This window comes from Medicago sativa, chromosome 3 (genome assembly GCF_051527215.1).
Source record: "Medicago sativa cultivar Bolivia chromosome 3, Bolivia_mono, whole genome shotgun sequence".
NCBI lineage: Eukaryota > Viridiplantae > Streptophyta > Magnoliopsida > Fabales > Fabaceae > Medicago > Medicago sativa.
In genome coordinates this window covers 83,436,212-83,452,077 of record NC_140751.1, presented here as the reverse complement: position 1 = coordinate 83,452,077, position 15,866 = coordinate 83,436,212, and the positions used below count along the sequence as shown (strand labels likewise).

The following is a 15,866-nucleotide window of genomic DNA, read 5'->3' as shown; positions in this document are numbered from 1 at the left end:
TTTGCTATTCCCACGTATGGACGTGGCAACACACATAACGTCGTTTGTCCAATTGGCGCTTTTGTTCAATCAGTGACCTTGAAGATTCAATGATAATCAGTGCACTTGAACTCTTGAAGGTGAAAAGGAAAAGGAGCTGAAGAGAAATCTAAAGAAAAGTAAAATGAAAATGAAAGTGAAAAATGAAATGAAAAAAATAAAGTATGTGATTGAAATGCACTAGTGGGTAATAAACGGGGTTGATCAATTTTGATTTCAGTTTTAGACATATAGATCGGTAGAACTATCTTAAGTTCAACGTACTATGTTGTTCATATTATCCAATCTAATTATCTTGCTTCTTGGAGAAGAATCTAATTATCTTGCTATTGCAAGGTAAAAGAAGATTTTACGAGAATCCAATTAAGTTTTGCATGTGATTCAAATGGAAATGGAAAAAAAGTGTTTGATGTTTCGTGTCGCTTATTGACATCAACAATTTAGATGATTTATCAGTGGGAATAGCAAGAACATGTTCTTTCTTGAAGAGGTAATTATTTACAACAAGCTGCCATCAATGAATATAAGCAAGCTGTTCTTGTTTAGTGGTGATAATTATACAAAACATAGTGTTGGTTCTTGTTTATCATGTGTAAAATGATGTTACGGTCATCCTATTTTTCTGGTAAAGCCGTGTAGCAAACTCCTTTATTTCTGTGTTCAGTGTTAGATTATGTACACTTTTAAGAAATATTATTTGAGCACATTAGTTTTAATAATAAAATTTGTTTAATTTACTAAAACATCTTTATTCATGGCCGTCTTTATTAATGGTCGTCAGTGATACATGCACCTCAAGCCCGTAACATAATTAGATTAAATGATTTGGAACAAATATTGCACGAGAGATACAATAAATATATTGTGTAGCTCAAATGACTTTGTTACCCAATGTACCAAAATATAGAGCAATTCTTCTTATCTCTCGCACAATGTTTGCCAAAATAGTTAAACCATATTATAAATTGGGCAAGAGTTACATGTATGAGATATGAAAGAGGTACATGTAGGTTACATGGTCAATCTTGTGCATGTCACGTCGGTAACATAACATGATATGCATGTGTATTTTTGTAATATAATTCGGAAATGCTTAAATGCACCACAGGCTTTGTCGTGTGATTTGCACGACTTTGTATTCCACTTATTGCTATTTCATATATTTTTATTTGTTTTAATTAAAACTTAATTATAAAAAAGGGAGTGAAGCCACGTATTGGTCGTGTGGTTTCGTGGACAGCAAATTGTCGTGCCCTTTAGCACTGCTCAATATAATTATATTTTTATTCCATTAAAATCTCTCTCCCTCCACCAACAACTGATTAGTTCAAATGGTAAGAGATTTTGAGATTCTTAAGCATGTGGTTAGGGGTTCAATTACTTGCTTATGCGTATGATTTTTTTTTTTTTGATTGGGAGCAATGAATCCACCTTGTGTACCCCACATATGCCTCGACGAAGATTAGTCACTAGTAAACAACGGTGAAAACTTCGTACCAATATCATCATAACCTAAAAAGAAATATCTCCTCCTTGTCGAATCAACCACAATTTTTTAAAATCTATCCCCTTTTCCTCCACCTAGTTGAACCAAAAAAAAAATCCAAACAAAAAACCTGAGTATGTTTGGATGGGGGAATGTTTTGAGGGAATGTAATGTTATGAGGGAATTCAAATACTTTGAGGTGAATTCCATTGTTTGGATAATAATTTGAAGAATTTTCAAAATGATGGGAATTTATTAAGTATTTTGTTCAAGTTAAATTTAGAGAATTTCAAATGACACCTAAAAGGTAAGAATTTCAAAATTCTTCATTGTTATAATCTTTCAAATTTTTCAATTTGACCCCAATAAATTTCCAAAAAATTATAAATTGACCCCTCAATTTTTTAAAAAATTATAATTTGACCCCTCAAATTTTTTGAAATTTACAAATTGACCCCTAATTTCAATTTTCAAATTTGGCCAAAAAAAATTAAAATTTATAAAAGTTCTCCAAAAATGATGACATTGAATTTTTTATTACTCCACCCACACAAAAGTATTGAGAAATGAAAGGAATTTAATTGAATCATTTAAATTGCCTAGAATTTTAAATTCTTTAAAATTTCTCAATTACCTCATCCAAACACACTCTAAAGGACTAATATTGTATATAATTAAACAATTTGAAGACCGCAAGATGAATTTTGCTCAAATGTGTTACCATATTTCGTTATGCTTGAATGTTTCTCATACGGTTGTTCTTATGTCATTCTCTTCATTGTGAAACCCATCAACTAGAGGAATATTTTTTCATTTCAAGCAACTTCTATCTTGACACATCTTTTGTCCAAGGCAAGTTCCAACGCTAGAGATTCATCTTTAATGCTTGTTAAGATAGATTTGTGTTGTATTCTGATTGTTAGCAATTTTTAATTATGAATTTTATTTTTGTTGTTTGATGAAATGTCTGATAGGCTTTGATGGTGAGATAAGTGGAGCTCGTGAGATAATTTTATATATTGAAGTTAAAATGATAGAGGAAGAACATATATTTATTATGTTGAAGAAATCATAAGAGACACATGTGTAATTTTTCTAACATAATGTGTGAAAAAGGAGTAATATCTCTTAGTTGGGTTTCATATTTTCTCCTTTTAATCCTTGTTTTGGGTTTCTTTTGTACATGATGTATATAAAATGGCAACTACTACTAACAAGAAAACTATTGCGGATTCCCCTTCAACTAAAGATAAGGTGCAAAGATCCAAAACTTTATAGGATAATAAACCAACTGAATGCTTTGTTCAAGCATGATCTGATCAATATGGAGGGATCACACATTGGTAGTAGACTACTACTAGCTTACAATTAGTTTGTGTTTATAACGTTGTTGTTTTCCAAAGGTTCACAAAAGAGAACATGCTAAAACTCAAAATTCTCAGCTCTATCAAACCTTATTGCATGTTTGGATGTTGTAATTGCAAATTCTAAGGAATTTACAATCCTAGCAATTTCCTTTATTTGTATTTCTCTTCTGTCTGGACATATTATTATTTTTTGGCATAATCCGGGTATTCTCCGCCATCTCATATAAGCGCTCTTGAATTGTCTGAACATACTATTAAATAATATAATTATATAAGAGGGGAGCCTATTTATAGTTTGGTCATAATTATAAATTTCAAAAGTTTTTTAGTAAAATTGAAAATATCAAAAGAAGTGGGGTCAAGATAAACATATTAAAAATTACACATAATATCATTTTTATTTCCATTTTGACCTGCTTAAATTTTTCATTTTTCACCCCAAACAGTGACCATCTTCTGTCTTTTATTCATCTGTGAAAACTCAGTGGTTGCAACAGTAGAAAACATGCAATGTTTTAATGTTGACATAGCTGCACATTAGGTTGTCCTAACTTGGAGCATTTGGAAGCAAAGGAAGAGTAAATTGGAGAAGGGCGAAATTGATGCTCCCTCAACAAGCTACTGTGATGCTAGAGCAAGCTGTCACGGGATGGAGCAGACCACCAACAGAGATGGCTTTCTACTCATCAAATCCATGTTGGGATTGGTATTTGCATTCGCGATGAGGAAGACCAATTTGTTCTCACCAAAACAGAATGGATTTCGCCTATATGTAATGTGAATATAGGGGAACCATTGGGTCTTTTCCATGCCCTCACTTGGATACACGGGTTGCAGTTAGGACTTAGGACCGGTTGATTTTGCACTCGATGTTAAGAAAGTGGTGTATCGTTTTAATTGTGATAGGCATGATGTCAATAAATTCGGAGACATTATAGACAAGTGTTGACGCTTTTTCTTTTCTCATTTTGTGTTTACTCGGAGACAACTGAATGAAGTTGTCCGTGTTCTTGCAAGGGAATCCACTTCTAGCTCCAATATTTCACACTGATGTTTCAAGAATGCCTTGTTATAAGTGAAATGCTATGAGTATTTTTAGTAAAATATACACTCCTCAATTATCTCCCACTGTAGATAAATGATTAAAGAAACAAAACCAAAAAAGTGTCCGTAAGCTAACATGATTGAAGCTTGATGTCCATTCACATAAACGGGCCATGGTCCAATTCTGGACTGGTACGGGTCAACAAAGGTCAACGATAAATTATGGTTCAAAAATACTTAATGGTTGTTCAATAGACGCATCAAAATTGTTCATTTGTTTGGAGGAAAAAAAAAATGATCACAAGTTATAAGTTATGATCTGATCAGATTTTACACACAAAAACAGCCAATTGAAGATTACGGCTTAATCGGGAGCGAAATTGAGATACATATTGAGCAACTTTTAAAATATTTCAATATGAGGAATGACTAATGAAGTGAAACAATGGAAGACCCGTTGTAGAGTCTTATAACTAATTATTGTACCGGTCACACAAAAAAATAAACTATTTATTTGTCGTTGGTACGACGTGGCTAAATTTCACTAATAATAACTCAGCTTTTATGTATGGCTTATTGTATGATATCGTTGATTCCTCTTTTTCTTTTATTAAAAAACCACAAAATATGTTGATAGCTTGGTAAGTATTAAATCCCACAAAATTTGTAACAATTTTAGTGCAGCTAATTTGAGTAGCACTAATCAAGGGTTAAATAATACCAGCATGTTTGAAGCGCTAAATAAAATACCAGCATGTTAACTGCTTTACTGCTTTACACCGCTACTTATAGGAAGACATTTCTGGTGTCCGACAAGTATCAATGTTTGACACCGACACATGTGATTACACTGAATCATGTCATTTTCTCAAATATTCGACATGTCAGTGTCTATTGTTAACAATGTTCCACCATTGGATTAGATTCTCAAAGGTATCTTCAATAGTCAGTTAGTCACGGTATTAAACATTTTCTGCAAAAATGGAAGTTTTTTAAAAGGAAGGCATGGGATACCCGTGAATACTTGGTGGTCGGTTGTGTTGTAGTGTAGTCTGTTTAGTTAATGAGAACCAAAATCTTATTTCTTGATAGTTAGCAGATTGTAGTGCGTTTATGGCAAAGGTAAAGCTGGTGTCTAGAAATTAGTTCATAGGAAGAATCCAAGAACTAGTGAAAAAGTTGGGTTAACTTTGTCTGATTGGTGTGTAGTTGTTCTTCAGAATATATGCTGTTTTGACTGTTTATAAATTATAATGTGATCTTTGTTTTTTTTTTGAAGGATAATGTGATCTTTGTTGGTATCTTGTGTTGGGATACCCTTTGTACTTCTTCACAATAATATTTAAGTTGATTTTAAAATAAAGTGAACAGTTTTTTTTTCATGGAAGTAAACATGTTAAATTAAAGGTTCTATACCATATTATATTGGTCTTGCCTCTTAAAACTACCATAAGGTAAAGCAATAAACACCAACTGAGCACAAATAGATAAATATTTATATTTTCATGTGCCCAAAAACAAGCTAAGCCCTGCTCTAAAGTACTTGGGAGCAAAGACTATCAAATATTAGACTTGTGAAAACATCAGCAAACCAAAAGGAAAATAAAATAAAAAGGACAGTAGCAAGTTCTGATTCAGCTAGAAACTAGAAAGTTCTAACTATGGTTCTATCCCCTGCTTCACTTGTACTCTAGGATCATGTTGTTCTCTGGAGCCAATCCAACACAAGCTCTCATGATGTTTTCCAGCATTGCTCGCTGCTTTGACAATGCATTCACCACTGGTGTGCCCGGTGGAACCTGCACGTATAATAATATAATATAATAACCGGATTTGTCTCTTGAAACTGAATTTGTATGTGTATATGTACTCAATCACTGAATCAAGTAGAATTAACGCACCAGAGGAGCCTTGGTCAGATAACTGAGGATGGTAGCAACGGGGTGAAAGGTGTGAAACTTGTTCTGCAAGAACCACAACATAGTTAACTTCAGAAATAATACAAGGACTAGTAACAATCAAAGAATGAAATTAATTAGCATTGCATACAAAATGACACGAAATGCAAATGGATTAAGAAGAATGTTTTTTCTTTTCAAATCTGAATTGAAACAAAATGACACGAAATGCAAATGGATTAAGAAGAATGTTTTTTCTTTTCAAATCTGAATTGAAACTTGAGAATAACATATTGGTGATATAATTAATATTAAGTAAACCAAAGACATGAAACAAAAGTCATATACACAATTAGCCTAAACATTAATTCAGAGCAACATAATCATGCAGCTTTAGGAAGGTTAATGAACTTATGTTGTGAAGGAAACTAAACTCGTGATTATGAACAATAACAAATGGTTAAACAGTAGTAATTCCAAAAAAAGCTTTAATGCTTTAGATGTTATTTGCATGTCATTGTGTAACTTGGTGATAAATAATCGTTGCAAGTATCAACACCATACTCTTCAGAAGCAGATGGAATTATAGTATTAAGGAGACGGCCTTTGGTCCATAACCATTGAGCAAGTTGCACAGTTTTAAGTCATTTGATACAAAGATTGTAATGGAGAAAGAATCAAAGAACTCTCGTTTCAGGTGTCAGAAGGTTTGTGATAGAAACAAAAATTCATTGATAACAATCTCTGGACTGTAATCTCAGAACAGAGAATGAGTTCTTTTGCAACATAAACTAGGGAATGAGTTCTTTACCTCAGCTTCAGATTTAAACTGAATTCTAGTGCTAAGCTCAGCAAGAAGAACCAAGTCCAAGATAATAGGAGCAGCCAAAAGGGAGTCCTCACATGTGTTGTGCAACACAATAGTGTTTTTCCCACCCATGAAAATTTCCGAAGTGTACTCATCCATAGCTCTCTTGCTGTCACCAACATAAGGCACATACTGCAAAGGCGCCAAAGTGAAGAGTAAAAGACCTGAAAAGGTTACAGTATATAAAATCATAGAAAAGTTTGTGAAATAAAATTTACCTTAATGACTACAACATGATCAGGATGTTCGCCAGGTGCATAGAGGATGGCATTGCTGTTGACCATATCGTCAACAACGTTGCTCTTGGAAATTTCCTTGGAGCGGAAGGTTTGTGGGGCTGAGAGGTTCATACCATCATTGTTTCCAAGATGATTGTAACTCACTATTGATGTTGGCTGTCAATTATTCACAAAACTCTTAAAATCCTTTTCTTGTTGTAAAATTAAATTAGCATAATTCATACATTAAAAATACAGAAAAACATAACATATTGTCTTACATGCATTAAAGTAAAACTGAAAACACATGATAAAACATTAATAATATGAAGAATATAATGTACCTTGATACCAGCTCCTACAAGGAAATCCACCAAAACAGATTTCATTTTGGTCTGACCACTCTTGAAATCATCACCACCAATCAAACAGTTGTTCTTGATGGCAAGATCAATAAGCCCTGATGATAATAAAAGAAAAGTTAACGACTATGAACAAGAATAATCAAGTGACAGATTTAGAGGGAAAATAAAGAGAAGAAACAAACCTGGAACAAAAGTGTTCTGAGGACTTCCATTGATGAAAGGAACATTCTCCATAACACAAGCAATGGCAAACAGGGTGGAAGGTGAAATCTCAGACTCATTTCTGTCCACAGCAGCAAAAAGGTTCTCCATGGTGTCATTGAGTCCTACAACTAAGTTACTGTACCTCTCTGTGTTGGCAGTCCAGAGTACAACAACCCTGTCCACTTTGTTTGCTTCCTTAAATTCCCTGAATGCATGTCAACATAGGAACATATTCAGCAAATTTTAAGCTGGTTAAAAGCACAAGTATATCAACATAAACCATGTAGATTAATATGAAACATACTTAATGTCTTTGATGATTTGGTTGATTTGTTCTCTCTTTGTACCCTTGATAACGTTATTTGCACGTTCTCCTTGATTAGCAGCAATGAAATCCGGGTCATAGATACCAGGAAGTGGAACCATGGATTCCATGTAAGGCCTCAATTGCTTTTGCAAATCAATGTCAAAAACCCTGGCCCTAGCCATGGCATCAGCAAGGTTCATGTCACTGATATCCCATCCACCAAAAACAATGTCATCAGGGTTGACCTGAATATAGTTTTTCAACGAATTTTCAGTCAATTTCATCAATCCTTAACTCAAACCATCTTGGACTCCATTTTATTTTTAAAAAATAAAAATGTCACATATCAAAAGCTTATAATACAGTATATATCATCACTCCTTATAGCATGCTTAAACTGATAATAACGTACTAAGTAAAATAATATGAAAAACAACACTAAAATTTATCATTTTTTACACCTCAAATTAGACCTGTTGAAATCCTATTAGTCATATTCAATTTAATATGTGACATGCAATGGTTCGTTCAATTCTTATTTGATTTCATCATATCATTATCATCATATACTAGTATAATTAAACAATAATATAACCTTGAACCAAAAAAATAGAAAAACTACTTTATTTTATTTTAATCATCACATACAAAAATTATAACTTTCAATTAAAAAAATCAATTAAAACAAAAGGGGTTTAAGAGATATTTACCATTGGAAGAAGGCTCTTGAAAGGAGCATGAATTTCCTCTCCTTGGAAAGATCCAACTCGAATAGCTGAAGCTTGAGTCAAGGATCCAAAGTAATTGGCTTGTTGAATCTTATCTTTGGTGGCCCATGAAATACCCCTGAAAATCATAATCAAAATTAATTAACCATAAAATTTCCCATTAATCACAATTAATAAAAACAAATCAAGAATTAAGAAAACTAACTCTCTGTTAGCAATAACACCACCGGTAAGGGTTGAACCGTTGTTTCCACCCCAGCCCACAAGCATTACCCTAACAAATCAAACCAATAAATAATAAATAAATCAGAAAATTAAAAAATTAACAAAAAATTAAGAAAGATTATGAATGAAATTAGGATACTAACCCCAATTTAGGGACATGAATATCGGTTTTAAATTCATATTTAACAGTTTTAGGTTTAACAATCCACTGATAAGTGCCATTACGATTTTCATGAACAAGTTCGGTGGTTTCGTAATTGTAAACGGAGTGAATCTCAGATTCAGTGTACTTAACATTGGGACTCTCGACTTTGAAATTCTCGATAAACATTTTTGTGAAGAGGAAAGAAAAGAATGAAGGATTTTAGAGAAGAAGAAAGAAATGAAAAGGCAGATTCTGTTTCTTTCTTTCTCTAAGAATTGTGAATTTGTGATCGATGATCCGAAATGGAGATGAAGATGCTCCTATATATAGAAAAACAGAACTCAAGTTGCCACTGTGCTAGTCACGTGGCTTATATTGAGCGAGTATTTCAGAGGCTCTCTGTTATTAGGGTTGTTATAATTTTTTGTCAGGAAAAAAAAAATAAATCATTTTTTAAAAATAAATTTTAGAGTGTTGTATTTGTTTGTTAGCGTTTTAATAAAAATTGACAATGTCTTCGAACTGAAAAAGCAGTCACCAAAAAAGGAGTAACATTTTTAATTTTTAAAAGAAAATTGTTGTTGACACATTGCATAAGGTTGTGTCACACATGTAAAATACGTTTTTGTCCCTTCGGCAGTTAACTGCCGAATTATGAAACCGGCTGCAGTTAACTCCCGATAAAAACTTCGGCAGTTAACTACCGAGGAAAATTGAAAACTTCGGCAGTTAACTGCCGAGGAATCCTCAAACCCCCTTTTTTTTTTTACAAACCATTAATTTTTTTTATTCTTTAAACCTAAATTTTCCTTAATTAAATTTAATTCTTTAATCTTTTAAGTAATTAAACACAATTTTTTTATGATTTCATTCATGTGATTTTGTTGTCATAAATGAAGAAATATGAGAGATGAATAATATCTGCAATCAGTAGTTAATGGACCTAAAATGATAATTCAATAAAAAAAAATGCAACAACAAAAAACGTTACAAATGATAGAATAATTATATTTGTAATTATTAGTAATTAATTATAATATTTAAGATATTTTTTTGTTGTTCACAGATTATAATATTTCAGATATTATTCATCTCTCTTTCAAATAATTATATTTGTAATTATTCTATCAATAATACCTTTTTTTTTTGTACAAATAAAACCACTTTTCTATTCTTAAAAAAAAACATTTTTTTAATTAATAAACGTGATTGAATATGTAGTAATTCTAGGATCTCATATTTTTTTATTTATGGCAACAAAATCATATGAATGAAATCAACAACTTTATAAAAAGAATCGTATATTTAATGGCAACAAAATCCATATTTCTTCATTTATGGCAACAAAATCACATGAATGAAATCATGAAAAGAATTATGTTTAATTCCTTAAAAGGATTAAAGAATTAAATTTAATTAAGGAAAATTTAGGTTTAAAGAATAAAAAGAATTAATGGTTTTTGTAAAAAAAAAAAGGGGTTTGAGGATTCCTCGGCAGTTAACTGCCGAAGTTTTCAATTTTCCTCGGTAGTTAACTGCCGAAGTTTTCCTCGGTAGTTAACTGCAACCGGTTTCATAATTCGGCAGTTAACTGTCGAGGGAGCAAAAACGTATTTTACATGTGTGACACAACCTTATGCAATGTGTCAACAGCAATTTTCTTTTTAAAAAAGAGAGCAGTTCAAAGGGGAGAGAAAATAAGCATTAAATGATGGAGAGAATTTTGTAACAACAAATACATTTTCAAATGAAGTAAATTATATTTTTTTAAGTTATTTTTATTACAATAAATTATACTTTTTAAAAAATCTCTAAATTATAAAATGTCAAAATTCTTTTTTTTTAATCTGTAATAACATGTTCATAACTTTTTTTAGTGAAACAATAGATTTTTTTTAATGAGAGAAAATTTAACTATCAAAAAATAATAATTTTATATAGTTGTATAGAACAAACTAAATGATTTTTATTACGATCAATGAACACAAAATTGATTTTTTTTTATATAAAATCTATAAAATATTGAATTTAAAAATCACAAATTTTTTTATACGTAACAAACAAACACTAAAAGTATATTTTCAAAAAATAATTTTTAGATGAGAGAGAAAAATAAGTATAAAAAATGTAAGTAATATTGGAACAGAAATCCCTTTTATATAGTGGAATCCAAACAAATTAAAGCCTCATTTCTTACTAATCGCCTCCGGCCTCTGATTAACAAATGAATTTATCCTGAACAGGCAGCCTTGTCCACTCACGCTCCATCATGGACAATGCATTAATGAATTTCAAAACCCTCCACAATATGTGATGTAAACACAACGGAAAAATAGTTGAAGTTGCTATGAAACTCGATATATCAAAAGCTTTTGATAATGCCAGGTAGTTTTTGGAATCTATACTTGTTACGATGGGTTTTGCACTCACTTCTGTAGAATGTCATGTCATTTCGACGACCGCATTAGCCTTATTACTCCGAAAATAGGCCTCTTTCAAGCCAACCAACTTTCTTTTCCCTCAACGCAAATTTGTTATTGCTTTTACCGTTAACACTTCATCAGGTGCCATAACCACCACATCAACTTCTCTTGGTGTCTGAGATACGATCAGAAACGATAAATAATCAAGCCTCCCTTATATGGTAGCTCCCAACAAGAAAATAGTTTTCTCATATTCCAATAATATAATTTGGAAAAGATGTCAATCTTGGAGTGCTCGATCACTTTCTCATGATAGAAAGGAAGTTTTGATCAAATCAGTAGTTCAAGCAATTTCCTCATACTGCATGGGCGCATTTCTCCTCCCTATCTCTCTTTGTGAGGAGATTCAAAGAATAATAAACTCTTATTATTGGAACTCTAAAAAGAACGGTCGTTGTGGAATCAATTAGATGTGATGGGATAAACGCACTCTTCACAAATATGTTGGAGACCTAGGTTGTCGTGATATGCAAGCTTTCGACTTATCTATGTTTGATAAGCAAAGTTGGAAACTCTTGTCAGACTCTTCCCCGTTACTTACTCATGTACTCAAAGCCAAATACTTTCAGGGAAGGGATTTATCCGATGCCACTCTTGGTCATATCCAATCTACACGTGGAGGAGTCTTTGGAGTACTCAACAATGACTTATTTTGGGTCATATATGGAAGATTGGTGACGAGTCTAAAATTAATGTGTGAAACATGCCTTGGTTGCAAAACCTCCTTTTGATACTTATTTTTTGTTTCATAGAAGAAAAAAAAAAACTATTTTTTTTAGAAGTTAATCTTAATAGTTTTTAATTTGAAGTTTTTTTTTTATAAATTTTTTGTAAAAAAATTGTAATAAATCGGTGCAATACTTTTAAAAATGATTAATTTTTTTTAGAAAAGGAATGATTTTTTTTCTTAAAAATCCTATAACAAATGATCTCTAAATTATTATTTTTTTAAAAAAATAATTTTCATTACGATAGAAAAACACAAAATAGATTATGTTTTTATTTATTTATAAAATCTCTAAATTATTAAATGTCAATTTTTTTTAATTTGCAACAAACTGACTCATGACTGAATTTGAACTTAACTTGGTTAAGCTGTCAGCTCATTCAAATGTATTTCGATTTATTTTAAGCGATTTGTAAATGTATAACTTTTCACATTTGATCTTTTTTTTTTTGTCAAGTAGTCTAGTGGCTAGAGCTCACACATTTTAAATGTGGAGAAGTGGGTGTCCGGGGTTCGAACCCCAACTTCTACATATATTATGCAATGTCCCTACCAATTGTGTTAAACTCACGAAGACTGTTTTCTATTAGTCTCTTCAGAATTGTTTTGTGCAACACAAGGGGAAATTAATGAAAATCTAACGAACTAAACTTAAATTATCTATGAAGTCATTATTGACTAATTGGATGGTTTAAGAATGTTACATGAGGGGGGCATGTATGGTGAAGAGGTGAAGGATTGAGAATATACTGAGATGTTGTTGATTGAGAATGTTAATGATATTCTCTTTTTAACACTTTCTTCAACATCTTATTTTATTATTAGATATCAATGTATGATATATTATTTTAAATAAAACTCGTTTCTAAAATGTGAGAACACATGATACAAGTGAATAAAAAGGTGAATATTAAAAAACGGTTGAAAAAAAGAGTGTTGTTAAGACTATGATTTAACACTACTCTTATATAATGTATAGAGTAAATTACACTCCTTTCTCCTTAAAGATATTTGAATTACACTCCCCTCCCATCTTATGTTAAAATATACACTCCCCTCCCCTCTTATTCAAAACATATTAGAAATTTTTTCACCCCCTCCCCTAAGAGAAGCTTGAATTACATTCCCCTCCCCTCTTATGTTAAAATCTACATTTTACTCCCTCAATATTTTTTATTTTATTTCTAATAATCTAGCAAAAAAATAATAATCTAATCAAAAAATAATATTTTTGAAAAAAAATAGTATTGCGGGTCTATTTTAATCAATGTTTTTAAAACCGGACCGGAGGTCGAACCGGTGTGCCCTCCGGGTCATGGTTCAACCGGTCCAACCTTTTAAACCGCTATAGAACCGTTTGAACCGGAACTAAATATATAAATAAATAAATAATACATTTAGTCCTAATTTGTATGAGTAATTCATTTCAAATCATGACTAATAAAGTTAAAATGCATAAATATACCAAATACACAAAACATAGTTGACAAATACATTCAAAAGAATCATATCTGTAGCAAATACATGAAATAAAATCAACATTTAAAAGAGTCAGATCTTATTTACATCAAGTTAAAATAACAGCAAATTCAATTTCAATGCAAAAGTTATGTTTTTTTTTGAGGGAGTGCAAAAGTTATGTTATGATTCATGTCTTACTCAAGTGTATGTAAAAATTTCTCATTTAAAAGAGTCTAATAATTATATTGACAAAAATGACCAAATCAATATTGACATCATTGACATGATCAATTAAGCCGTAAATTTGGTGATCTCAACTAATAACAATTTTTTGTTTTTGGTATCCAATTTATAGCAAATTATATCTTATAGTTAATAGTAGAAAATGAGGAATGGTGCACACACTATATAAGGCAACTATTCCACAGGTTTAACAATTCATCATGGTAAATTATTGTGTTTTCCCTTTATACATGCACAAATTCAAACGTGAGTTATAGTCATTAAGTACAAAATTAATTTGAGGAGCTGAAAAGTAGAAGAAAAAAATGGAATTCTAGTGGTTTAAAAAGGAAAATGTAGACTGTCCGGCATAAATAACCCGGCCTGGTTCAACGGTCATACCGGTTTTTACCGTTTTAGACCGGTTTTCCCAGTTTTTTTGGACGGTTTTAATGACTTCCGGTTCTATATGACTGTCCGGACCGGTGTTTGGTCCGGTTCCCGGTTGAACCGGTCGAACCGGCCGGTCCGGTCCGGTTTTAACAACATTGATTTCAATATAATCAAAATTTGAATATATATTTTTTGCTATTTTTTATTCACAATTTCATTAACATGTAGTTTTAAACCCTATTATAAAATATGAAACAATGGAAAATAAAATTAAAATATTTGAAAAATTACTAAAGACAATAAAACATGGTTATTTAAAAGTTAATTTTATACTCTAAATTACAAAATTAATAGAAAAATATATAAATTTAATTATCATTGACATTTAAATTATAAAGAAATGATTTTTTTTTAAATGGTGGTTCAAAATTAGTATATATCATAAAAATATTTATTTATTTTAAAATAGATTAAAGTGTAGTGTATATTTCATTATTAAGGGAGATAGTTGTAATTCAAACATCTTATAAGGGAGAGAGTATAAATTTTACTTTTCAAAGGAGTGAAGTGTATATTTTAACATAAGAGAGGATGAGAGTGTAATTTAAGCATATTTGAAGGGAGGGGAGTGTAATTTGCTGTAATGTATATTGGTGGCAATAACATGAGAAGCGAAGTGCTTGTGCTGGAATGGTGTGTGGAGTTCATTTGTTTGTGAGTGAGGAAGAAGAAAAGGACAATGTTGAATGGGACCAAACAGTAGCATGCGTGGGACTTGTAACACAGATTCGGGAAAATTCGATGTGAGTTCTGGAATCTTGAGCACTGGCGCGTATGTGCACGCTCAAATGTTACTGGTTACTAGTTATTCAGTGTGGACAATTGTCACGTACGTGCCACGTGGTATGATTTTGATGATGAAGTTGTGAAGATGACTCGGTCTAGGTGAAAAGAACGACCAGATGAAATGCCAAGTAGGACCTTCACCATGGGACCACTTATATTATTGGTCCAAAATACACCGTAAGTGGTGTGATTTATACTCTCATTCACATACAAATAAGTTTCATTTTAGTTACTCCAAAAAAAAAAAAAAACGGGTTCATTCTAGTGTCCCTAAAAAAAAGGTTTCATTTTAGTGAAAAAATATAATAATTTTTGTTTTACCGTTCAATATTGTATGTATTATTCTAAAACCGTTGGGATCCATGAAACACAATGAATGTTAGTGACTTGTAATCTTCAACTTGGAATGTGGAATTAGATCCTCTTCTGTTGGGCAGTAGCATTGCTGAGACTCTAAACGAATAATGTATAAATATAAAAATACTCAGATTAAGTTAGCAGGTTGATTTGAGTGAGTAATGAAATAATGTATATTGCTTCTATCTGGATGAAGAAAACTCTATTATTCTTTGAAATCATTAACAAGAAATAACAAAAAATGTTGAAGAGGATGTTTATCAAATGTATGAATCTTCTCTTCAACGTTTGATCATGATCATGTGATCGTTGATGAATGTCTTATGTGAAGTGTTGGGTCTTCAATAAGAAATATAATTTAAGAATACGTTCGTAAATTAATAATTAATATAGTTACAACTTTAAAGTGATCTTGAACAAAAAACATCTAAATGTTTTTTTTTTTACATTACCCATAATAAATTGGAAGTAATTTATCCTTAT

General features: G+C 31.5%; 1 protein-coding gene across 1 annotated transcript; it reads right to left on the bottom strand.

Moving 5' to 3' along the window:
- Positions 1 to 5,410: 5,410 nt before the first annotated feature.
- Positions 5,411 to 9,188, bottom strand: LOC146941068 (inositol-3-phosphate synthase). Its single transcript, XM_085754860.1, has 10 exons — positions 8,893 to 9,188; positions 8,730 to 8,798; positions 8,507 to 8,642; positions 7,794 to 8,041; positions 7,468 to 7,694; positions 7,265 to 7,380; positions 6,921 to 7,097; positions 6,646 to 6,834; positions 5,838 to 5,900; positions 5,411 to 5,735 (listed from the first exon to the last, which is right to left on the bottom strand). The coding sequence occupies exons 1-10, from the start codon at positions 9,078 to 9,080 to the stop codon at positions 5,616 to 5,618; spliced, it is 1,533 nt and encodes a 510-aa protein (XP_085610986.1). The 5' UTR covers positions 9,081 to 9,188; the 3' UTR covers positions 5,411 to 5,615.
- Between the last annotated feature and the right edge of the window lie 6,678 nt (positions 9,189 to 15,866).

Excerpts from the sequence above, each read along its gene's own strand:
- LOC146941068 (XM_085754860.1), bottom strand. The coding sequence starts at position 9,080 with ATGTTTATCGAGAATTTCAAAGTCGAGAGTCCCAATGTTAAGTACACT. Across the intron at positions 8,799-8,892 it reads ATTCATGTCCCTAAATTGGG|GGTAATGCTTGTGGGCTGGG; the intron begins GTTAGTATCCTA and ends TTGATTTGTTAG. Across the intron at positions 5,901-6,645 it reads AGTTTAAATCTGAAGCTGAG|AACAAGTTTCACACCTTTCA; the intron begins GTAAAGAACTCA and ends TGGTTCTTGCAG.